At 40.3% G+C, this 24,600-nt stretch overlaps 2 protein-coding genes across 2 annotated transcripts in view; one reads left to right on the top strand and one right to left on the bottom strand.

Moving 5' to 3' along the window:
* Nucleotides 1–1,902: 1,902 nt before the first annotated feature.
* Nucleotides 1,903–19,865, bottom strand: PRPF38A (pre-mRNA processing factor 38A). The gene is made up of 10 exons (XM_014844293.3): nucleotides 19,508–19,865; nucleotides 17,403–17,562; nucleotides 15,079–15,200; nucleotides 13,354–13,439; nucleotides 7,719–7,829; nucleotides 5,059–5,171; nucleotides 4,429–4,455; nucleotides 4,225–4,322; nucleotides 3,694–3,742; nucleotides 1,903–3,105 (listed from the first exon to the last, which is right to left on the bottom strand). The coding sequence occupies exons 1-10, from the start codon at nucleotides 19,635–19,637 to the stop codon at nucleotides 3,063–3,065; spliced, it is 939 nt and encodes a 312-aa protein (XP_014699779.1). The 5' UTR covers nucleotides 19,638–19,865; the 3' UTR covers nucleotides 1,903–3,062.
* Nucleotides 19,866–20,103: 238 nt separating this feature from the next.
* The window catches only part of ORC1 (origin recognition complex subunit 1), a 34,811-nt gene continuing 30,314 nt past the window's right edge, over nucleotides 20,104–24,600 (top strand). The window contains exons 1-2 of the mRNA XM_044770785.2: nucleotides 20,104–20,217; nucleotides 23,337–23,409. The gene's annotated coding sequence lies outside the window, so the exon portion shown is untranslated. The remainder of the gene's footprint in view (nucleotides 20,218–23,336; nucleotides 23,410–24,600) is intronic.

A 24,600-nucleotide genomic window follows, 5' to 3' on the forward strand; every position in this document is an offset into this window, starting at 1 on the left:
TTTAAGTGGGAAAGTGATGACCACAAATAGGAATAAAAAATTATAAAAAAAACCAAATCACTGGTAAAGCTAAAAATATGGTAAAGGTAGCAGATCAACCACCTGTGAAGATAATATGAAGGTTAAAAGACAAAAGTACTAAAATTGTCTATTTCAATGATAAGAGCGTAATGAATAGACACACAAAACAAGAGACTGGATATGATTTCAAAAGCAAAATGTGGGAGATGGGGAGTGAAAAAGAGCTTTTAGAAAGATAAAAACAAGAAACACTCACATAGCAATGGAGATTGGATTGGTGGTTACCATAGGGGAAGGGGGGAGGACAAAAGGGGTGATTAGGTTCACATGTGAGGTGATGGACTATTTTTTGTGGTGAACATGATGTAATCTACACAGAATTTGAAATATACTACAATGTACATCTGAAAGCTATACAATGTTATAATCCAATGTCACTGCAATAAAAAAAACTATATAGGAAATATTAGGGTGCATTTTGCCTAAGGAATAAGAATTTTTTCCTGAAATTTGTTTCAGTACAGAACATATACTGTGTATACAAAGGTAAGCTGTAAAAATATGTTTCTTAATATAGGCCAAAGTCAAAAGTTCCAAGGCCTAATACAGTAAGCTAGCACATAGATGACAGAAATGGCCCTTCAGCAAAGTTCATCCTTAAGCTCTGTCTCCTTTGCAATTCTTTATCAAAACACTCTCAAGAGTGGTGGTCAACATGTCCCACTATCATCTCTGTACTAATGAAAGAATGGGGACAATATACTTCCTACTATAGGTTGGCTGTGCTGCCCCAATTTGGTCCAGATTTCACCATATGCCTAAATAAGTAGGCTTTAAGTTTCTAGTTTGGGAGGTTTATTTCTGTTTAAATTGTTGGGGGTTTTTGCATCAGTTTTTAAGTTTGTGTTTTAAAGTATACTTTAAAAATAAAAATATACTTTTAAAATAAAAATTCTATTTTTAAAACAACTTTTTAAAGATTGGCACCTGAGCTAACATTTGTTGCCAATATATATATTTTTTCCTCCTTCTTCTTCTCAAAGCCCCCCCCCCCCCAAGTACATAGTTGTATATTCTTAGTTGCAGGTCCTTCGAGTTGTGCTATGTGGGAGGCCACCTCAGCATGGCTTCATGAGTGGTGTTAGGTCCACGCACAGGATCCAAACTGGGAAAACCCCTGGGCCACTGAAGCAGAGTGCACGAACCTAACCACTTGGCCATGGGGCCAGCCCCAATTTTATTTTATTTTAACAATATATTGGTTGACGACTAGGTTGGTCCATAGGTCATTTTAGCCAGAAGACATTTCTTTCCACCTGCATCACTGTGGCAAAGAAACAACTGCTAGGACTAAGAGATGTAGATAGAGGTGCTTATATTTAATTTTTAAAGGCACTCCTATATATAGTTGTATGGTAACCCATAATAGCTCTTATGGACTTTTATTAGCTCAAGTATTATCAGGAGAGGAATCACTGAAGAGTATGAAATCTCAAATATGATCCCAGAATGCCTTAATATTGCTCCAGAAGTCCTTGAGTTTAATAGCAGGCAATAGGATGTTTATCCTATGACCAGATATGGCTTCCCAAGAAACTGGATCCTGTGAGGCAGTTGGGTCTTCCCAATTCTTGCTGGAACCAGAGGTGTGGGAAGTCATTCAATCACTTTTCCCTTTTTAAAGGAGGAAAGGTAAGTACAGGTAGATGGAAATCTAGCAAAGATCCCATCACCCTCTTGCTGATCAACGCCCATGGACAGTTTTCAGTCTTGTTTTGCTTCTGCATCCTTGGCCCCTTGGCTGCTTTAACTTACTCTTTGCTAATGCTCCTACCTTTCTGAATGGTCCATTTCAGTTTTCAGTGATTGCACTTCTTCCTCTCCCTAGTGTTGGTGTTGCCTGTGATTCTCTTGTTGGCTTTTCCTACACACAAACACGTACACACACACACTCCTTGGGCAGTCTTCATTTAATTCTACATCTTCCGCGATTACCTAATCATTATCAATTCAGGGCTAGATCATTATTCTCAACTCCAGTCCCTATTTCCAACTGTCTGGGCTTTATCTAGATATACCATAGCTGTCTCAAATTAAACTTCAAGTTAAACTGATGCATCGTTTTTATTACCACCACAACTTTTAATACCTGCCCCCCTCTAAAACCTCCTCTCTTCTTGCTGTATTTTCTGGCTTTGTGAATGGCACTACTGTCCAGTAATTCAGGTCAAAACTCTAAGTGGTATAGATACTTTTCTCTCCTTCAAACCTTTTCAGTCTTTTTGCCCTAATACTACTGACTCGACTTGGACAATGTCAATGCCTGTAGGATAAAGGCTGAGCACCTTAACCTGTAATTTAAGGCTTGTGGGGAAGAAGAAACAATACTAAATAAGAATGCCATGTAAAAGGCATTCCAAGTTTTTTTTGTTGAACTGTTCAATGCAACTGGACTAAATGATCCAGAAGAAGCCTTACATTTAAATGTCTTCTTTTCTTACAAAGCTGCTGCTAAGCAGTCAGTTTTCATCTTTATTACCACTTGCTGCTGCTGGAGCTAATATGTTTTACTGATTTGATGTCTGAACGTAACAGCACCAGCACAAAACTCGGGATTCTCAGAACAGTTTCAACCTCGGAGCAAACCAAAAACTAAATCACAGAAGAATGGGAAATGGGTGTGTCAAATTTAATAACAAAAGGGTCACCAGGTGGCCACATCCTCTCCTTGTCATTCACATCCTCCACCCCTCAAATCCTTTCTACCCTCAGAAATTTGAGTACAGTCAAGGTGGGTTGTACAAAGAGGTCAAAAGCAGCCCTTGGGAAACATTCTCTCTCAAACGTGGATTATGATTCAAAAAGAGATACAAAACTCAGCACCTCTTTCATTAAAAAAAATGGAGAAACTTGGTAAAAAAAAAAAAAAAAACACTAAGATATTCTCATAGCTGCCTGGGTAGTAGATCTTAATCGTTTCATGTAGACAGAGGCCTTCATATCCACAGGAAGCCATTTGGACTAAAACCAAACTGAGTCCATTACTCATTTCCTCTCCGGCTCTTCTTGTGGCTTTTCTTAGATCTGAAACGGCAAAACATACAAATCATTAAATTTAACAGCTGTTCAAGGAGCTGGGCCAGAACTTTTGAGGAAGACTGGGGTATGCTGACACCAGTGTGGATGGAGATGATACCCAATATTCATTAAACGTGCTTGGTATTTTTATGTTTCAGAGCAATACTCTGAATCAGGCGTTACTATCCAAAATTTACCATTGGGGAAATGACCTCTGAGAAGTGGAGAGTGCACCTGACAGTGTATAGCATATAGAGGTTTCTAATGAAAGCTTATCAAACAAAAGTGACTTGTCCAATGTCATTCAACTGTTAAGTATTAAAAGTTGGGACTCAACCCCAGGTCTCCTGAGACCAAAGCTCATGCCCTTACCACTATCCAAAGCTGCAATCCTACAAGGAAAAACGACACAAAATGGATCAGTAATTCTAATAATTCTCAGGGCAGTAGGCCGATTTTGTCCTGTAATGAAGGAGAATTCCTAAATATTTGTATCAAAACAAGACTATTTCAGGTCCAATTTAATTGTGATTGGGACTTTAATTTCTGAATAAAGAGTGAAACTGTTAAGTCAAAATAGAGGTCAATCCATACCTTTCAGGAGACTTTGAGTGGCTCCTGTGTCTGTGACTACGGTGATGACCTGGTGGAAAAAGCACAATTCGATGAGTGAGACTCTACCCTCCTACTCCTCCACTGTCACTTTCACTTCACCCAGTCCCTTCTACTGGCTTAATTTTTTGGCCTATGCTAAGCACACCTCTCATTGGTGATAGCACCTCTCTGAACTGGTGTGGATGCATGGATGTGGGTGTGCATGCTGAGGAGAGGAGAACTTCACATGCATCCAGGGCTTTATGGCTCATTTCACAAACATCACACTGGGTAATTTACCAGTATTTTGTTACGTCTTATTCCTGTAAGTTCAGATGAAAAAACTGAAGCTCGTCATCTTATCAGCAAAGCTTGTGAGAGTCAAGATGTGAACTCTAATTTTCAAATTTTAAGTCCATTTCCTTTTTTTCTAGGCAATAAAACAGTCAGGCACTCCCGTACTGCAGGAGGCTAATTGCTTCTATTACATGTTTTTAAGACAACCAATAGCAAAAGGCCCAAATACTGTACCTGGGGACTTGGAGCGAGATCTGTGCCGTCTATCTCGGGACCTGCTGCGGTGACGTCTTGGACTCTTGCTCCGATGCCTTTCTCGGCGAGGGGAGGGGCTGTGGAAATAAGTGGTCAGACTCCCATATCTGTCTGACAGTATACTCACAACAGCAACCCTCTCCTCAAATCCCTGTCCTTTATCACAAATCACTGAAGGCTTACCTCCTCCTCTTGGGAGACCGACTCCGTCTATATGGAAAGAAGAGAGAAGAGCCTTAGTAAGTGCCCTAGATGTTGCAGATTGCAAAAACGACCCCAATTCTTCACCCATCTCTGTTATCCACGTCCTTTATCATGTAACTTTTTAGTACCCTCCCAATCCAAGTTGGATTGGCCATGTGACTTTCTTTGGCCATTGGGATATTTGCAGATGTGATACAAGCAGATACTGGAGAAATAATTGCATTGGGCTTGTTTGCTCTTGGATTCTGCCATTTCCATGAGAACATGCCTAACCTAGCCTAGAATGAGACACATAGAGAAGGGATGAGTTGCTCCAGTCATCCTAGCTAAGGCCACCCTATACTAGCCAACAGACAGCTGACTGTAAAACAGGTGAGTGAACCTAACTTATATTAAAAAAACTGCCTATCCTACCCCACCTTAAATCACTAACCACAGACTTGTGAACTAAACGTTGTTGCCTGCTACTGAGGTTTTGTGGGTGGTTGTTTTGCAGCAACTAATAAATTGGGCAAGCAAACATTCTCCATAGGCTGGCATTTTTCCTTCCCTGAAGTCCAGACTTCTGTGTTACAGTGCTAAAGTCTCTGGAAGAGGCCAAGGCCTGACCTTCTGGGAGACCGGCTCCTACTCCTCCTGTAGCGTAATGTGGGAGAGCGACGGGGCTTGTCCAAGTCTCGGTAGCTTCTCCGGCGATGATCAGGTGATGGCACTCTCTCCAACTGTAAATGAGATGGATGGGTCACTGATGAGCTCAGGCTATATTGCAGAGAGCCATCTAGGAACACTGCTTACAGTCTCCCCATCCTGTCCCAAATTCCACCTCCAAGTGACTTTATTTAAAAAACAGTAATTTGAATATATAGAGGGATAACCCTAAGAATGGAAAAAAATTATCCAAGAATTAAACTGTTTCTAATAATCTCATTATTGTTCTGGTGTTGGTACATTATTCTGAGATTGAGAGAGGAGAGAGAGAGAAGCAAGTAAATATGCCTACCTCCTTAAGAAGTTGGATTTCCAATGTGAAAGAGATACACATGTAAGATCGATAAGGTTAAACTACAAAGTCATAGAGTGGTTTAATCTTACAGAAAATTTTCCCCTAGCTCTGCCAACTGTAAAGGCCTAGAAACACCAAACGCCACAGCAATGAGCTCTTCAGGGGCAGAAGCTAACAAGACATAACTAGAATATAACTCCTATCAGAAAGCAAGGAGGCTGAGACTACTATAATTGTTATCACAAAGTCTTTCAACTCAAGTCGAGGGGTCCCTATTGGCCAAAGATGGGACAATTTGAGCATCAACAAGGATAATAATGGTTTGAAACACATCAAATATGCTTAAATCCATGAGTTCACAATGTTACCAAGGACAAAAGAGTATTCATCAACTTGGGAAGATCTATGGAATCAACTCATATTTTAAAAATTGATAACAAATGGAAATAAATATCTTGCCTTTCCTATATAAACTGTACCTATAAAACACTAAATATTGATTTAGATTTCTCTTTAGCAGTGTTACAGGTGAGAAATGATGAAGAAATAATTAGAATATCACCATTTTACAACCTCTAATGGATCTAGACAGAGATCATCAGTGGCTCCTAATATTACAAAAAGAGAGCCAGACTTTGCTCATCCTGGGGGGAAGTACACACTACTACCTATGAAGTAATGTTGCTCCACTCCAAAGGGGATAAAAACCCCAAATCTAATTAAGCCTTGAGATCTAAGAAGTAGTTTACAGGAAATACAAGGGACAAATGAACATGTTAAGAGAGACCACAGGGACACAATCAGAAAAACAGATTGTGAAAATCTGTATAGAATAATATAACCGGATATATTTAAAAATTGAGAGAGAAAAAAGAATGATGGAGGGAACTGACAGATTACAGATACTTAAGAGACAAAAAAGCCAATTAGAGTTTATGGACCTTATTTGAATACTAATTTGAACTAATAATATAGGACAATTGAGGAAATGTGAACACTGAATATTTGATGATATTAAGGAATTATTTTTGGGGAGGTGATGATAGTATCATGGTTATATTTAAAAACAGAGCCTTTATCTTTCCTGAAATATTATGGATGAAGTATATGATGGCCATGATCTGCTTCCAGATAATTGGTGGGGAGCAACTGGGTAGAGATGTAGAGGAAACAAAATGGCTACGAGCTGATCATTGTTGAAGCTAGGTGATGAGTAAATGGAGGCACACTCTCTCCACTTTGGTATGTGATTGAAATTTTCCATTTAAAAAAAAGAATGCCTACTTTTGGTTCACTCACCACATTAGAGTGCTTCAGTCTTGCACGGCTTTCAATTCATGAATGACTGTGCTTCTTTATACACCCCCTAGAGGGAGTCTGCTTGACTCAGAGCTACACTTCCATTTGCATAGTATCCATAAGCCAGCATTTCTTGTATTTCCCCCAACCTTTTTCTATACATAGTTACTTATTGTTTTAATCACAAATATTTTAGATCCTTCTTTTTTAACTCACCTTAAGCATTTCCACACGATCAGCTACTTTTCTTAACAGTTTTAATGGCTGCCTACTAGTCTGTTGAGGTGATATAAGAGTTTACCTGACTGCTCCAACTCTTGGCTGTTTTCAATTTTTCAGCATTATAACTAATAGTGAAAGAACATGACCATGCAGTAGGCATTTTTTTTTTTTAAACTAGGCTTACTTTGTCCGATAGGTTCACTTATGAACTGTAGTATTTTTGTCCCAAGTATTTACTTTAACAAATGTATGCTAAGGGCTTTATGTATGTGTATCGTCTCATTTAATACTTAGAACAGTCCTAAGAGAAAGATATCATTATCCTTGCTTTACAGAGGAGAAAACTTAGATGATGTAATTTCACAAAATTATACCACTAGTATATAGCAGAGCTGAGGTAGTAATCAAGGTCTATTTAACTCTAAAACCCATACTCTTAATGACTAAATACTGGGTTTTTTTGTTTGTTTTTGCTGAGGAAGATTCACCCTGAGCTAACATCTGTGCCAATCTTCCTCTGTTGTATCTGGGTCACCACCACAGCATGGCCGCAAACAAGTGGTGGTAGGTCTGAGCCTGGGAACTGAACCTGGACCACCAAAGTTGAGTGCACTGAATTTAACCACTGGCCACAGGGCCAGCCGCGCTAAATATTGTATTTTTTGGTTAAAGAAAATTAAAAAAGACCATTCTCAACCCCTATAACTAGACCCCCCTCCAACCTTTAAGTTCCCAGGTACCTGACCTTCTCATCCTCCTCTTCCTCCTCTTCACTGGACTCCACGTCATCCATGTCCTCTTCTAGAGCGCTAACTCGAGGCTCCAGCTGCTCAGCTTCCTCTAGCACATAGCGTTTCTACAGAGAACATAGTGAGAGGTAGGGAGCCTTGCTATCTCCTCTATGTCCTGAAGTCCCAACACTGGGCTTCTGGGATTGACAGAAAAACTGTGGAGCAACAGCTGAGGCAATTTCATTTCAAAGACATCCTAGACACCTTAAGATTTTCCTGAGGCGTTTAACATACTGGAATCTGTGTACTCTTTAAAGTTCCCTTGTAAACAGATACACACAAAGCTGAAGAGAACATCTTCATTTTCTACTGGCTCTGTTCCCTGTGATCTTATACTCTAAGGTCACTGAAATATCAACTAGTATAGGTGTAGCCTTTAATAAAAAAATGTAGGCGTCATATACAAGGGCCAATAAATATGTAGCTGAGACTGTGTTGGCTAGTATTTCTGCCAGAAGAGGCTCAGACCAGTCTACCCCAGGAGTGCCTTGGGTCCTGCTCCAGAGTAGCACCAACTCTCTACTAAACCCAGGATTTAGGGAGCTGTCTAGAGTCATGCATTTTGAAATCAGGCACAGGATATAAACAAACAATCCATCTCCTTGTTCCATTTTCTTTTGAGATGTGGCTTAGCAGTGCTTATCAAGTGACTAAGGATGTGAAAAGCAAAGGTGAGTTCAAAACTGCCAAATGGACTGGCTGGGTCATAAGACTCCTTACCATCTTCTTGTGTCAAGGACACAATGTTGGATAGCCCTAGAATAAACAGTAACATTTGTACGCTACTTAGCTCTCACTCTTCTGTAACAAAATTCTATGAACACTGGGAGAAATGAGACAAAGCTACCACTCAATGAAGTCAATCCCTTAGAGAAGGGCTTCTCAGAAAAAGGCTCTCCAGCCACAGGATCACCACAGTTTGGGATCTAGGACTGCATCAGACAGGGAGTCCAGAATCCCTAATGCGCACTAGAATAGGAAGTGTCTAATGTCAATAATTAATTCATAGTATTTGTGCTTGATGAAATTAGAATTCATTCCAGAGCAGCTCCTTGTCAATGTCGGGGCACATCAGAAGCTAAACTGGTAACCATGGGTTGTTTAATAAGAAAAGAATCAGAGCAAAATGTTGTCTTAAGGGTAACTAGGACATATAGAAGCCCACACCAAAACACACTGTTGGTCATAACGATAACATGTGTCAGTCAGATTTCAATTTGTCTCTCCTCAGTGAGGCTTGTTTTGTGGTCTTTCCTTCTAGACTCCATGCAGACCAACCTCATTTACATCAGTAGGCTTGCTTAGAGGTGACTGGGCTTTGGAACCCTTAGCGAAAACCTCATTGCATTTCAAAGTATGCCATTTCTTGCAGTATTCTAAAAATAGCAGCTAAGGATAATATAATAATAATAGCTAATGTAATCCACAATGGGTTAGTGTGAGAAATGGGCCCTGAAAGCAGGTTTTCAGACTTGAAATCTCATTCTCTTCACTACAGTCTACAGTAGCTAATATAGAACAGGAGAGAGAGACCACACTCATTTTCAGGATTTTTATTTTATTGGATTTCCTGTAATTGAGTCACTGTGGACGAACAGTTAGTTCATTGCATGTAGTTTACTAGTTCATTACCAGCTAGTTTACTGCCTTGAGCAAATTTATCTCACCCATTTACCAGGTATCTGCAATCTATTCTATTCCCTACTTTGAAGTTTTTCAGATCCGTCTGCTGTTTTTTATCGAGGTGAAATTCACATAACAATTAACCATTTTAAAGTGTACAATTCAGTGGCCTTTAGTGTATTTGCAATGCTATACAACCACCACATCTCACTAGTTTAAAACCTTTTCCATCATACCAGAAAAACACCCCATACCTATTAAGTAATCACTCCTCATTTTTCCCTCTCTACACCTCAGGGACTAACCACTAATCTGCTTTCTATCACTATGGATTTTCCTAGTCAGGATATATTATATAAAAATCACACACTATGTGACCTTTGATCTTTAAATTATCCCTTTTGGTTTATATCTAGCAAGGAACCAAGCACCTCAGACCAGGTGGTATACAGGAAACTGCTTCAGAATTATTGAGCTGCAGTACCATCACAAAGGAAACCTGAAGTAGTGGATCCTCCCAGTTGGGGTTTCTGTGGTGGTTAAAACATCTAAGAATCTGCTCCCACCCCCCATCTACATCACTGTCTCTGGGACCCACCAATTCTTACACAGACATACAGAATCAGAGAACAGTAGAGCACTAAGAGCCAGAGGCCCTTAGTCTACATCTATCCCAGTGATTTTTGCAACACTTTTTATAGTCTCATTGAGGTAGAGTTGACATATAATAAACCATACATCTTTAAAGTATACAATTTGATGAGTGTTGACGTGTATTATATACAACTGTAAAACCATTACATCAAGATAATGAATATATCCACCCTGCCTGAAAGTTCACTTGTGGTCCTTTGTCATCTCTCCTTCCCTCTCCTCCCCACTCCCTCCCTCTGCACGCAGGCAACCAATGATTTTTTTGTCACTAGTTTTCATTTATTAAAATTTTATATGAAGGGAATTGTACAGTACATAGTTTTTTGTCTTTTTTTACCCACCATAATTATTCTGTGATTCACCCATACTGCTGTGTATCAACAGTTCATTTTTACTGCTGAGTAGTACCATTGTATGAACATACCACAATTTGCTTATCCATTCACTTGATGAACATCTGGACTTTTTTGTCATTTCTGGCCATTACAAATAAAGCTGTTATGATTATTTGTGCATAAGTCTTTGTACTTTCATTTTTCAAGTAAATACCTACGAGTGGAATGGCCAGGTTTATGGTTACTTTCTAAGAAACTGCCAAATTTTTCCAAAGCACTTGTACTATTTTATATTGTTACCATTGGTGTATGGAGACTTGCACTTCTTCTACACCCTTGCCAACACTTGGTATGGTCGGTCTTCCTGATTTTAGACCTTCTCATAGGTATAGAGTGTACATTACTATGATTTTAATTTGCATTTCCCTGACGACTAATGGCATTGAGCATCTTTTTATGTGCTACTGATCAACTGTATATTTTCTCTGGTAAAATGCCTGTTAGAATTCTTTTGTTCATTTTCCCATTGGGTTGTCGTCTTGTTATTAAGCTCAAGAGTTTTTTATATATTCTAGATTCAAGACTTTTGTTGGATATATAGTCTTCCAGTCTATGGCTTGCCTTTTTACTTTGTAATAAGTGTCTTTTGAAAAGCAAGTTTATTGTTATAAAGGCTTATTTTTATTAAATAATTCATGCTTTTTATGTCCTATATAGAAATTTTTGTCAAACTCAAGGTCACTAAGATTTACTCCTGTGTTTTCTTTTACAAGTTTTATAATCTTAGCTTTTATAACTAAGTCTATTATCCCCTTCAAGTTAATTTTTATACATCATGTGAGCTAAGGATGGAGATTCATTTGTTTCCATAAGGCTATTCAATTGTTCCAGTACTATTTGTGGAAAAGATTATCATTTCTCACTAGTAATGCCCTGACATCTCTGTAGAAAACCAAGTGACCATATATATGTACATTTACTTCTGATCCCTTTATTTTGTTCCATTGATCCATTTGTCTACTTTTATGCCAATACAACACTGTCTTGGTTACTAGAGCCAAGTCTTGGAAACAGGTAGTGTTTGTTCTCCTACTTTGTTCTATTTCAAAGTTGTTTTGGATATGCTAGATCTTTTGCTCTTTCACATAAATTTTAGAATCACCCTGTCAAGTTCTACCAAAGTCTATTGGGATTTTGGTTGAACCTGAATTGAAACTTAGCTTAAGCTGGGAGAACTGACAATTCTGTCTTGGTATGAGATAGACTATGGATGTGGTATATCTTTCCATTTAGTTGTCTTCTTTAATTTCTCTCAGTAATGCAATGTTTTGTCATTTTAAGTGTGAGTCTTGCACATCTTTTGACAAAATCATCCTTAATTTATATTTTTGATGCTGTTGTAAACAGTATATTTTGAATAAAATTTCAAATTCCATTTGTTCATTGCTAGTGTATATAAATACAACTGACTTTTGTAGACTGACCTTGTATCCCACAATTCTGCAAAAACACATAAATGGGTAAACGAGTTGTGGTATATCCATACAATGGAATATTACTCAGCAATAAAATGAAACTATTGATACATGTAACAACATGCATGAATTTCAAAATAAGTATGCTGAGTGAAGACAGACAAAAAAGAGCATGTACTGTATTAATTCCAAAATGCAAACTAATCTATTGTGATAGATAGCACATCCATTGTTCCTTAGGGGTGAGGGAGAGAGGTGGGAGGGAGGGATTACACAAAAGGAAAGGAGGAAACTTTCTGGGGTGAGGAGTTATATTCACTTTTTTTTTTAAGATTGGTACCTGAGCTAATATCTGTTGCCAATCTTCTTTTTTGTCCTTCTTCTTCTCCCCAAAGCCCCCCAGAACATAGTTTTATATTCTAGTTGTAGGTCCTTCTGGCTCTGCTATGTAGGACGCCACCTCAGCATGGCTTGATGAGTGGTGTTAAGTCTGCACCCAGGATCCAAACCAGCAAAATCCAGGGCTGCCAAAGTGGAGTGCGCAAACTTAAACACTTCAGCCATGGAGCTGGCCCCTTATGTTCACTACTTTTGATTGTGATGACAGGTTCAAAGTTGTATACCATATGTCAAAACTTACCAAATACTTTAAATATACATAGTTTACTGTATGTCAATTATACCTTAATAAAGCCATTTAAAAGAAAAAAAGCCTTTGTTCAAATGAAATCTCATTCTCAAACCCAATATAGAACTTAGAGAAAAAAGGAGCTGCCCTGGTTGGAAAATATGGGGTTGTCTCCTTATTCTTCTCAGTAGCCTTAAAACAGTCCCACAGGGCAGCTTAAAGACCACTGAGGTAGTCTAATTTCCCCATTTTATAAATGGGAATATAAGACCAGGTCCCACTGCTAGTCAGCTGTAATAACAACCAAGAAACTAAGGTCTCCTACTTCCCTGTTTAGTCATCTCTCCACTATAGACTGTTCCTGTTCTGTTTAGGCTACCTACTATAACTGTTTTCTCTTTATATTTGCCACGGTAGTTTTAAAATTGTACTGTGTAAAACACATTCCTGAAAAGTGCTTCATGGATAATCATTTATCACTAGGAAAGGGAGGCGGGATGATAAAGGTGATATTTAAATCAGTCTCCTGCTCCTGACCCTCTTTTTATCTGTTTTATATCCTAGATTTTTATATGAAGACCAATTTGAAAAAAGCTGCTCATAAAGTTTAAAAACCTACTCTCTATCTACAATTTCCTTGATATAACATTTTAAAGAAGAAAGTTTTCTTGTGCTAATTATTCACTTTTAAAGCCCTACCCTTCAAATACTTTATCTGTTTTCTCCCCAGCCCCTATCCCTTTCATAGACATTAAGACTATTTATTAAGAGGACCCCTGAGATCCATGGGCTTCAGAGGTTTATTAAGTGTATCTGTCTGCTTGCCTGTTTTGGGGGGGAAGGGTGATTCTGATATGAGACCTTTATCTCTTACCTGTAACCGGGGCAGAATGATATCACAGACTCTCTCACTGTGCAGTAGTTCATCAATAAACTCATCGACATGCATCAGCTCAAACTCTGAAAGAAAAATCATAAGCACAACCAACTTGGAAATAAATTGAGATAGCCAAAAAGTAAAAGAAGTCTAAGATTCTATATTTAAAATAACCAAAAGAGTACTTGGTATAGAAAGTGTGAATTCTCTGCAGCTTCCCTTGCCCTGCACATTCACCAGGAAAGCTACTGTAGTGTGGCAATTATGCAGAAGGAACTATCGTCAAACCTGGGCTCAAACTACAGCACTTCATAGCCTTGTCATCAGCACCTATCTTCCTTTGTTCATCTCGCCTTTACTGAAGTCCTCTATGTGCCAGGCCTCTTCTAGGAGTTGGGGATAAAGGGATGAATGAAGCTGTCCCAATGAGCAGGAGAGACAAACCCAAAAGCAAGCACAAATAGTCCTGAATTGTACAGGGGTGATGTCCTTGGATAGATCAAATAACTAAAGTGCAATTTCGTATGTAAACCCACTATGTTTCTGAATATAGAACATGTATCTTATATGGTAAAGGGAGCAATAGCTTTTGAGAATTTCTACAGTAAACATTACCTTAGTTCAGGGGTGATTTTGCCCCTGACAACTGGGATCTAGTAGGAGAGGCCAGGGATGCTGCTAACTGTCCTACAATGCACAGGACAGCTCCTCACAGCAACAAATTATCTGGGCCATAGTGTCAATGGAGAAACCCTATCTAACATAACATAATCAGTAATTCCACGATGGTCATGGCAAAGATGACGTTGGCACTTAATAAGTATTTATTCAATAAGTGAATTAATAAGCTAATAAAAGTTTAAAGTATAATGCCAAATTCTTAACTTTCTACTGCTTAATGATACATGTAGAGGGGAAAGGCAAATGTTACTAATATTTTGTTACAACACTAAGTGAGAAAAGGTTTTGATGGCATTACCCCAAATTCCACTTTACCACAAAAAGTAACTCTCTGTAAAAGGTATGGAGCTGCCCCTTTTGGATATACTTGTTATTTTTCAGTGGGATTCCTACATAAGTATAAATACATTTAGTCTATATACTGTAGTGTGAACTACAGTACTAGAAGAGAGGCCACTAGAAAGAATGGTGAAGATGTAACATATGGAAAACTAACTTTGTGCAGGAGGTCTGGGGAAGGCTTTTATGGAGGTCATTCTGGAGCTGGATGTTGTGGGATGGAGCAAATGATACAAAACAGGGAATAATATAAGATGCTGGGGCTGGCCGGGTGGCCTAGTGGGTAAATTGGCATACTCTGCTTTGGCAGTCCAGGGTTTGCCGGTTCGGATCCTGGGTGCGGACCTATGCACTGTTCATTAAGCCATGCTGTGGTAGCATCCCACATAGAACTAGAATGACCTACAACTAGGATATACAACTATGTACTGGGGCTTTGGAGAGAAAAAAAATATATATATACATATACACATAAGATGCAGTTGGAAAGGTAGGCAGACGGGGGACCGGATAAGGCCAAGAGGAAGCTAGTAGTCTGATGGAGTACTCCCTGTGAAGGAGATGGAGGGGCCTGGATGAAGACAATAACAATACAGATGAAGAGGAGCACTCACAACGGACGCGGCAACGTGAGGGCACAGATACTGGTGAAATAAAAACTGGTTCAGGGATGAACGTCCAGTCACTTGATACCATACTCACCTCCATTTCGGTTCTGGCTCTTGATTTTCCGATAGTCGTTGTACAGAGGCTCCAAGTACTTGTAGCAATCAATTGCAGTGCCTGTCAGCCTCATGTAAAGTGCTCCCAACATGCGGACATACCTGACAGATAGATGACAGTGAAACTACAGGCCATTCGAGAAAGTTCCTGAGTTTTACAACTGGCTTTTCTCATGACAGTAGTGAATAAACAAGTTCTTTCTTCTCTCTGGCAGATGAGGAAGCTGCAATTTTAGAGGCAGCATGGGGCAGGAGAAAGATAGCTAAAATGTGGAGACTTGGGTGCAAGTTCGTATTCTACCTCTTACTGGTGGTGGCCACTTGGAACATGTTGCTCAACTTTTGGAGTCTATTATATCATCTGTAAAACTAAGTTAGAACCTATTCACCTCACAGGATTATTGTAAGAATCAAATGAGATACTGATTTTAATAACAGAAAGTATAACATCTATTTATTAACCATACACGAACTAATACACATAGAAGTAAATATATAAATTGTGGGTAGACAGCGGAATGCTGGTTCTGGATAAATGTCATCTGGGTTCAAAATTCTGATTCCATTATTTACTAACTTTGTAACACTGGGCAAGTTACTTGATTTCTCAATCCTTGTAAAATGGACAGAATAGTACCTAATCTGCTGGCTTGGTGTATTAAGTAAGAAATGTGTGTAAAGTGCTAAGTGCAGCATACAGCACATAGTGAAGTGCCTAATAAAAGTTAGCTATTTCTAGCCATTAATATTTTGTAAGATTCCTTCCTTTTCCCTTTATTCTATATCCAACTACCCACTAAATCTCCACTTGGATAACCACTAGGCATTTGAAACTCAACAGTTTCTTTTATGACTAACAGAAGAGAGTAGTGAAGAATACAGATTCTGAAGCCAGCTTTGCCACTTACTAGCTGTATAACCTTGGGGAAATTACTTAATCTCTCTGTGCCTAAATTTCCTCCCCTGTATACTGAGAATAATTTTACAGGGTTGTTGTGAAGGTTAAATAAATTATTATATGTAAATCCTTCAGACTAGAGGGTGGCACATAATAAGCTATGTCTGTCTCCTATACTTGTCTGCTCATTGAGAATGGATAGTAAAATAATATGAGCAGCAGACATTTTTGGGGTATTTACCATACAACAGCCTCTATGTTGTGAGACTTACCCTACTATCTCCTCTTCTCTTTGCTGAGGAAGATTTGCCCTGAGCTAACACCTGCTGCCAATCTTCCTCTTTTGTATGTGAGCTGCCACCACAGTATGGCCACTGACAGACAAGTAGTACAGGTCCACCAAAGTACTGGGCCACCAAAGTGGAGTGTGCCAAACTTAACTGGGGCTGGCCCTGTACGATCTTCTTCTGTTTTGGTGAGGAAGACTGGCCCTGAGCTAACATCTGTTGCCAATCTTCCTCTACTTTATGTGGGATGCAGCCAGAGCATGGCTTGATGAGCGGTGTGTAGGTGCATGCCCGGGATCTGAACCCGTGAACCCCAGGCCACCAAAGCAGAGCGTGCAAATTTAACTACTACGCCACCAAGCCAGACCCTGTACTATCTTCTTTCAACCCTCATGACAATCCTGAATCAGTATTAGTCTCTATTTTACAGCTAAAGAATGTAAAGCTTAGGAAATTAAGTAACTTTTCCAAGGTCACAGTAATAAGTAACAGGGTCTGGACATGAATCTACATCTAACACCAAAGTTTTCCCTCTAGTCTACCACATTCTGTTGTTTTCTTCATCCTTGAGTGCCCAGTGCTCCCAACATATTAGGCACTCACTTCTGCTTAAAATATGTTCAGTGAGGGGCTGGCCCGTGGCCAAGTGGTTAAGTTCACATGCTTTGCTTCAGTGGCCAACGGTTTCACTGGTTTGGATTCTGGGCGCAGACATGGCACCGCTCGTCAGGCCATGCTGAGGTGGCGTCCCACATGCCACAACTAGAAGGACCCACAACTAAAATACACAACTATGTACTGGGGAGATTTGGGGAGAAAAAGCAGGAAAAAAAAAAAAAGAAGACTGGGAACAGTTGTTAGCTCAGGTGCCAATCTTAAAAAAAAAAAAAATGTTCAGTGAGTTTGTGAAATACTTTTTTGGGGGAAAAGTTACCAGGACTGAGAAAGTAAAGAAGATCAATACAACCAAAACAGACAAAATACAAACTCAAGAGCAAGATCCTAGAGTGGAACTCTCTGTGCAAATGAGATAGATTGTTTTCACTCCTCTTAACCAAGGCCAAATTCTGGACCACCCAAAGTGAAGCTTTGATATTAGCTAGTCAACATTTCACTCACTTGAAATCTTCATTTTTGATAAACTCTACAATGATATCCTTCTCGGGCTGAATCTGAAGCATCTTCAAGGTCAAACACAGAAAGGGAGTTGGCTTTATGTTGCCACCATAGACTCCACCCACAAACCTTAACTCCATGGCTTTATCGACTACAAGTTCAGCTAAAAAAACAAAAACAAAAACAGAGTGGCATCTCAGACATATTAGGGCTAAGCTTTTCCCAGTCTGAAGTGGAGAGAAGTTAGTTCAAAGTCTGGTGCTCCTGAATAATCATCATCATCATCATCTCCTAATATGGAGAACAAGTGTGTATTAATAGTAATAGTAATAAGAATAAGAATAATGATAGCAGCTAATATACACTTAAGAACTACTATATGCCAGGTACTCTGGTAAGCATTTCATATTTTCTCATTTAATCTTCACAATAAGCCATGAGGCAAATTCTAGCACTGCCCTGTTTTCATCTAAGGCAAATGAGGGCTAAGAAAGGTTAAGTGACTTGCTCCAGGTCCACAGTCAGAGAGTAGCAGGGTCTGGATTTAAATCTAAGCAGTCTAACTTCAGAGTCCCCACTTGTCATCATCATGTTAGGGGAAAAACTGCCAGATTACGAGTCGAAAGAAACAAAACAATAATAACAACAAACAACCTTCAATAGCTACACAACCTTGAGCAAACCTCTTCTCATCTACAGAATGAGGATAAAAACCTTCCAACGTTTTTGTCAAAATCAAACCCTAGCTGGGTGAACTAGGGCAAGTCATTTCACCTCTCTTTGAGCCTGTCAGTTCAAATTTGAACAATAAAGGTACAAAGTTTAAGGGCTATAGTGAGAAATGAGACAATAAAAATAAATGCCAATACTACCTGTCATATAGCTAATAATAAATGTTAGCTACCATTAATGGGAAACTGTTTTATAAATCAGACTTCAAGTTCCTTTAGGATAAATTCTATACTAATTCATTCAACATTACAGTCAACAACTTATAGCTAGGTGCTGAGGTACTAAAGATACAGGTACAGGAATAAAGAAGAGGAACATCATTACTACTCTTAAGGAGTTCACAGTCTAGCAAGCTAGAACACATTCAAAAAATAATTGAAAGTGTGAGAAGTAGTACTAAGGAGAGGCAGAATGCAATGAAAATACACAAAGGAACGTAACCTAGTCTTGGGGGAAAAAAGAGGTCACGAGTTCACGTTTGGACACACTGAGTTGGCATTCTTGGAATTAGAGACAGATCTCAGGGAGAGATCTGGGCCAAAGAGACAAATTTGGAGGCATCTACATATAGGATGCAATGGTATGGAGGAGATCATCCAAGGAGAGAACTATAGAATCGGAAAAGGGCCAAAAGTAAACCTTATATGACTTCAAAATTTAATGGCGACTCAGAGAAACAATACTGCTCGTCCAGGGACACACAGCTAGCAGTGGTGGCAGCAGCAGTAACAGCACAGTAGTAGTTAACAGTGGTAACAACTAGCACCATCACTACCACTGATTACTGAGTACTTTTTATTAATAGGTATCTTTAACTATACCAAACACTTTTCACACATTATCGTATTTAATCCTTAGAACAACCCTTTGAGGTGGGTATTACACTCGTTTTACGATAAAGGAAGCCATGGTTCACTGGGGTAACAGAGCTACTAAACAGAGGAGCCGGAATTCAAACAAAGATCGAAAGACTAGCTGGAAGACTTTTTTGAAAAACTGGTATTTATATTAGGACGCGGACGTGGAAATACTGCAAACGGTCCAGATTTAGGGCTAGTAAGGTCACGAATTTGGTTGCTGGCATGTTGATGTTCCTTTAAGACCTTCAGGGTCCCTGAACTTAACACTGGAACCCAGCAAGTTATCATTAAACATGGACTCAACCCGACCGAGACATCCTTCCGAATAAGGCCCTATCAGATTCCTCTGTAACCCCAAAAGAACAAAACAAGCCTAGGCACATAGTAGGCGCTCAGATTTTCCTGAATGACTGACAGATTCCCCTCCAGTCTCAATCCCAAAGGCCCAGTGCTACCCGCGCCGTCAGCCGAACTGAGCCACCGGTCGGCCGGGGGGCGTCGCGCGCTCCCGCTCACCCGTAAGTCCAAAGCACTCCTCTTTCCAGTACTTGGACTCATAGATTCGCGTCCGAATGATCTTCTCCACCAGATACTGAGGGTTGGTGCCGTGGATGCTGTGCGCATCCTTCACCGTCCGGTTCGCCATTTTAGAACGCCTTCAGCTCTATTTCCGTCGGGCCCTTTAATGCGTCACATCCCGGTTAAGAAAACCCGAGAGGGACGGAGAACGGCGGAGGAAGTCTCACTAAATAGCTCAGGCGACCATCTTGAAATCGGAAACGCTGCCGCGTAATGCACTTCCTTCCGCGAACGGCGCCGGCGAGCGGATCAATGATGGCCGCCGCACGTCGGCGCACGCGCGTCACAGGTCCCCGCCCAGGGAGGCGGGGCGGGCGGTGACTGGCCGTGGAGGCCGCCTGGGGGCGGGGCAACGACGTTTGGCGCGAACTTTTCTTTTCTCCACCTCCTTTCCCGTCCTAGCGGGGAGCTGGCTTCGCCGCCGGCTTGCAGACGGTGCTGCAAGAGGAGCCCGACTGGGGCTGTTAGAGTTGCGGCAGCTCCACGAGCTCCTGAAGCGGAGGCGGCGGGAGCGGAGGGCTGCGCCTGCTCCAGGAAGCCTCGGCGCCCGGTGAGTGTGGCGCCCCGCGGGCTGGAGGGGTCCTGAGCCGCGGGCACGGGGGAGGTTGTTCTCTGTAGACTCACTCCGTCATGGATTCAATCAGCAGGTATTTACTAAGCGGCTGTTAAATGCCAGACACTGTTCTAAGCCCGTAAGGAGCATTACTCTTTTCCACATCCGGATTTCTCAAAGGCTTCCCGCTCCGCCAGGGACTTCGAGTTTGCAGTGGGGAAGCCGGAAGCCAACAGCAGAAAAGCGTGAACATTCCTGCTTTCGGCGCCGGGAGACCCTCGGTAACGAGCTTAACCATCTCTTCTGGCTGCACGGAGCTGTGAAGCATTTGCATCTTGTGCTCCTTTGAGCCGTAGTGTAGCAAGCACTACAGGGAAGCCGGAGCAGCAGAAGTTATTAGCCCATTTTACGGATGTAGCAAGTGCGCACAGAGAGAGATTTGTCGAGGTCGGTTTTTCTAACTATGCGGCCTGGGCTCCTTTTTCCAGATGAGCTGCTCTTTGCTGCTGGGCTCTCATTCATCCACCTTTCTAGGATAGAAGTCAAATGGCATCTCTTCTGTCTCCTCTGGTCTAACCCTAGAATGGAAGGGCTTTCTGTTTTGATGGTTGGAAAAAGCCCTGGATTTAAAGGCAGGAGATGCGAGATTCTTGTCCTGAGCTACTATCTGTGAAACTGCAATCATTAGATATGCCAGTTTTCTGTAATTTTAGTTGTCTGTAAAAATGGTACCCTCTTCTCTGCCATATTGGGTGCTTGTGAATGCCAATGGGGGTTCTGATGTGAGAGCATGGTTTTACTGAGTTCCTCTGCAACAGTTTTTAACTGTAACAGAGGGCAGTATGGACTTTAGAAAGTTGAAGAATCTCCTGAAATTGAAGGCAAAAATGTTGTATTTGAGTTTCATAACATTCACCAAATTCGTAAAAAAATAAAATAAAAAAATAAAACCACTATCCCTTCAAATAAATGCAAGGGATTAAGGGAGTAGGGAAGTGAATTTACCATTTTGCATTTCCTCACTTAATCCTTAGTAATCCCAGAATAGTGCCTGGAGCACAATGGATGATCAATAAATATTGGTTGAATAAAAGAAAGATTAATTATTATCCCCATTTTATGGGTAAGGAAATTGAGGCCCATTTGACCTCTCAGTCACTGGGAACCCTGAGTTATTGAATAAGCACACCAAAAGCAAGCTCTCTCCGGCATCTGTTAACATCCACTTTCACACAAGGTGCTGTAAGGTGAAGTGGTTACAAGCACAGCCATTGGAATCTGGCTGCTCAGGGTTCGAATTAAGGCTGTGCCATTCTGTGTAACACTGGGACAAGCTACCATTTTGAAGTGGTAACAGCATCCACCTTTCATTCGGCAAATATTTATTGTTGAGCACCTACTATGCACTTAGTGTGTTAGTGCTGTTCTAGGATTATTGCGAGGATTAAATGAGATAACTATATCAAAGATTTTGGCTCCAGCTTGTGTCATATTGGCTCAATAAATATCTGCTATCATTATTTTTACTGGGACTCTCTTATCTGTTTTCCTTGGATGTGGCCCCTGGACTGGATGGTGTGTATGATCCAGATTCCTGGTATCTGCAGCACTGAGAGCCTGTAGTGGGTATCTCCTGGAAGCCGAAGCTAGGCCAGGTCAGGTCTGCCTTTCTACCCGATTCGTCACCCTTCTTGGGGATTCTCTGTGCTGGTGGTAGATCGAGGATAAGAAAGGGGGGTAACGGTCCAAAGAGGCCTGACATCTGCTATGACTTCCTCATGCTGCCTCTTCAGAAGGACTCCTGATTAATTTTTTGAACTTTTTATTGAAAGATAACATACACAAAGAAAAGTGCACAAATCACAAATGTACAGCTCAATGAGTTTTCTTAAAGAGAACATACCCATGTAACCAGCATCCAGATCAAGTGACCAGCATCCCGGAAGCACCCATCTTCCCCACCATGCTCCCTTTCAGTCACCTTGGTTACCTTCTATTCTGACTTCTAACACCATAGGTTACTTTTACCTGGTTTTAAACTTTATAGAAATAGAATCAATACAGTATATGTTCTTTTGGTGTCTGATTTCTTTAGCTCATTGTTATTTTGTGCGATTTTTTTCCCCATGTTGTGTGTAGTTGTAGTTGGTTTTGTTTCATTGCTGCATAGTGCTGCTATGATTATTCGGGTTCATGCCTTTGATGATATGTGTGTTTTTCTGTAGGCTATGTTCTGTTGGAATTGCTAGGTCATAGGATATGTGTACATTCAGTTTTAGTAGATACTGCCCATTTTCCGAAGTAATTTTACCAATTTACTTGCCCTTCAGCAGTGTATGAGAATTCTGCCTGCGCTACATCCTTACCGCACTTGGTTATTGGCCTAATGTTTTTAAAACCTATTCATTCATTCATTTACCTATTATGTGTCAAATTCTAACCTAGGCCCTGGAGATGCAGTGATGAACAAGATAGACAAGGTCTCAAGATCCCTGCTCTTTTGGAAGTTAATATTCTAATGTGGGAAGCATAATAAATAAGAAAGTAATATAATGGTTATTGCTCTGATAATAGGGTGGTATAATGGAACATGACCCTGAGGGGCAGTATAAGGAGAGAGGGGGTAACTTGCCATTGGGTATCAATGAAGGCCTCTCTGATGAAGTTTCACTGGAGCTGAGACCCGAGCCCTCCTGGCAGAGATATGCAGGAAGAGACGACAGCAACTGCCTAAGTCTGAGGGCACGAACAACCGCCGTCTGTTTGAGGTTTGGAAAAGCAGGCCTGAAACAGAGTGATAGACTGAGAGGCGAGGCAGGTTATGCGGTCCAGGCCCAGATGGCCTTCCTCCCAATACCCCTGCCTCCTGGGCCTAGGGTGCATCACCCACCCTTGCACACATCTAAGCGTGTACTGGTATCATTGAACACAGCTCGTAATCTCCTGGAAAAGAGACATTTGATTTTATCTGGGCTTGGTTTTTGAAGGAGGACGCTGGCTTTAGTAAGCTAAAACATGGTCTGGATTTAAAAGAGTCGAGAGCATGGGTTTTGATGCCTTAGGTATACATGTGTGAAAGTTTGCTGGAGATACCAATTTGCTGTAATGCACTCTCAGTCCAATTTTTTTAATGATAGAGCTTAGTGAATATTGCAATTTACTTGCATCTTTTGTGTGTATCTCAGTAGCCTAATTTGCCTGATTTCATTGTAGAAAGGTGAAAAGTTCAAGTTTGCTTCTGACGGTTCCGTGTTACATCATCCATTAAAAGGCACATATATTGAAGGTAAGTTAATGTTATGTATTTCTTTGAAAATTTATTGAGATGCAAAACTTTCACTAATTTTTACCAAAAGATTATTAGATATTATAAATCCAAATTAATTTTAGATTGATTTTAATAGTACTATGTTGTGAATTCTACTCTTAATATTCTTTTTTTTTAAAGATTGGCACCTGGGCTAACAACTGTTGCCAATCTTCCTTTTTTTTGTTTTTTCAAAGATTGGAACCTGGGCTAACAACTGTTGCCAATCTTTTTTTTTTTTTTTTCCTGCTTTATCTCCCCCAACCCCCTCTGTACACAGTTGTATGTCTTAGTTGCACGTCCTTCTAGTTGTGGGATGTGGGATGCCGCCTCAACGTGGCCTGACGAGCGGTGCCATGTCGGTTGGTGCCCAGGATCCGAACCCTGGGCCGCTGCAGCGGAGTGCGTGAACTTAACCACTGGGCCACGGAGCCGGCCCCCTCTACTCTTAATATTCTTAATAGCAGTCATTCAGGCATCATTTGTAAGCTGTGTATTTACTCATGGCTTAATATCTTCTCTTCTTTCTGCTAATTAGTTTCCACAAAGTATACTAAAAAATACCTTTTTTAAAAGCAGAAAGTCTTATAGGTCAAAATGTCCCCAAGTAGAATGTAGGACATAATGCCACTGAACTTTAGGAAACCAGCTTATTTAATCAGGTTTTTAATATGCTATTCTAATTCTGTTCTCTTCAACATAGACAAATTATTGGTCCTCTATCAGTAATTTGGAGTAATTCTGTCAGACTGGATTTTAAAAAAAATTTGTACCCCAATTTTGTCAAATTTTAGCTCCATAAGAAGAGCACTGAATTTAGAGGAAAGATTTATTTTCTTAATTACTTAAACCTAAGATAATAGATTGTTAGGACTAGTTGATTGCAGTTTCCAAATTATAAACAGGATTGTCAGAAGTGTTTGGATTTTTCATTCACATTTCTGTTTTTGTCAGTAAAAATATCTTTTTTCCCATATGCTTTAATACAAGCATTTCTTTTCAGCTGTTCACAATACTTATATTTCGGACCTGTCAGCTTCAAAGAAAAACACCGTTTCCCACTGCCAGAGCAGTACAGATTAGTGACACTGGTTTTTTTGTTTAATGTAAGCAAAATGATATGATACACTTAATAAAACCCATTGCTATTCCTCTAAATGCTTCTTGCAT

This window comes from Equus asinus, chromosome 5, assembly GCF_041296235.1.
Source record: "Equus asinus isolate D_3611 breed Donkey chromosome 5, EquAss-T2T_v2, whole genome shotgun sequence".
NCBI lineage: Eukaryota > Metazoa > Chordata > Mammalia > Perissodactyla > Equidae > Equus > Equus asinus.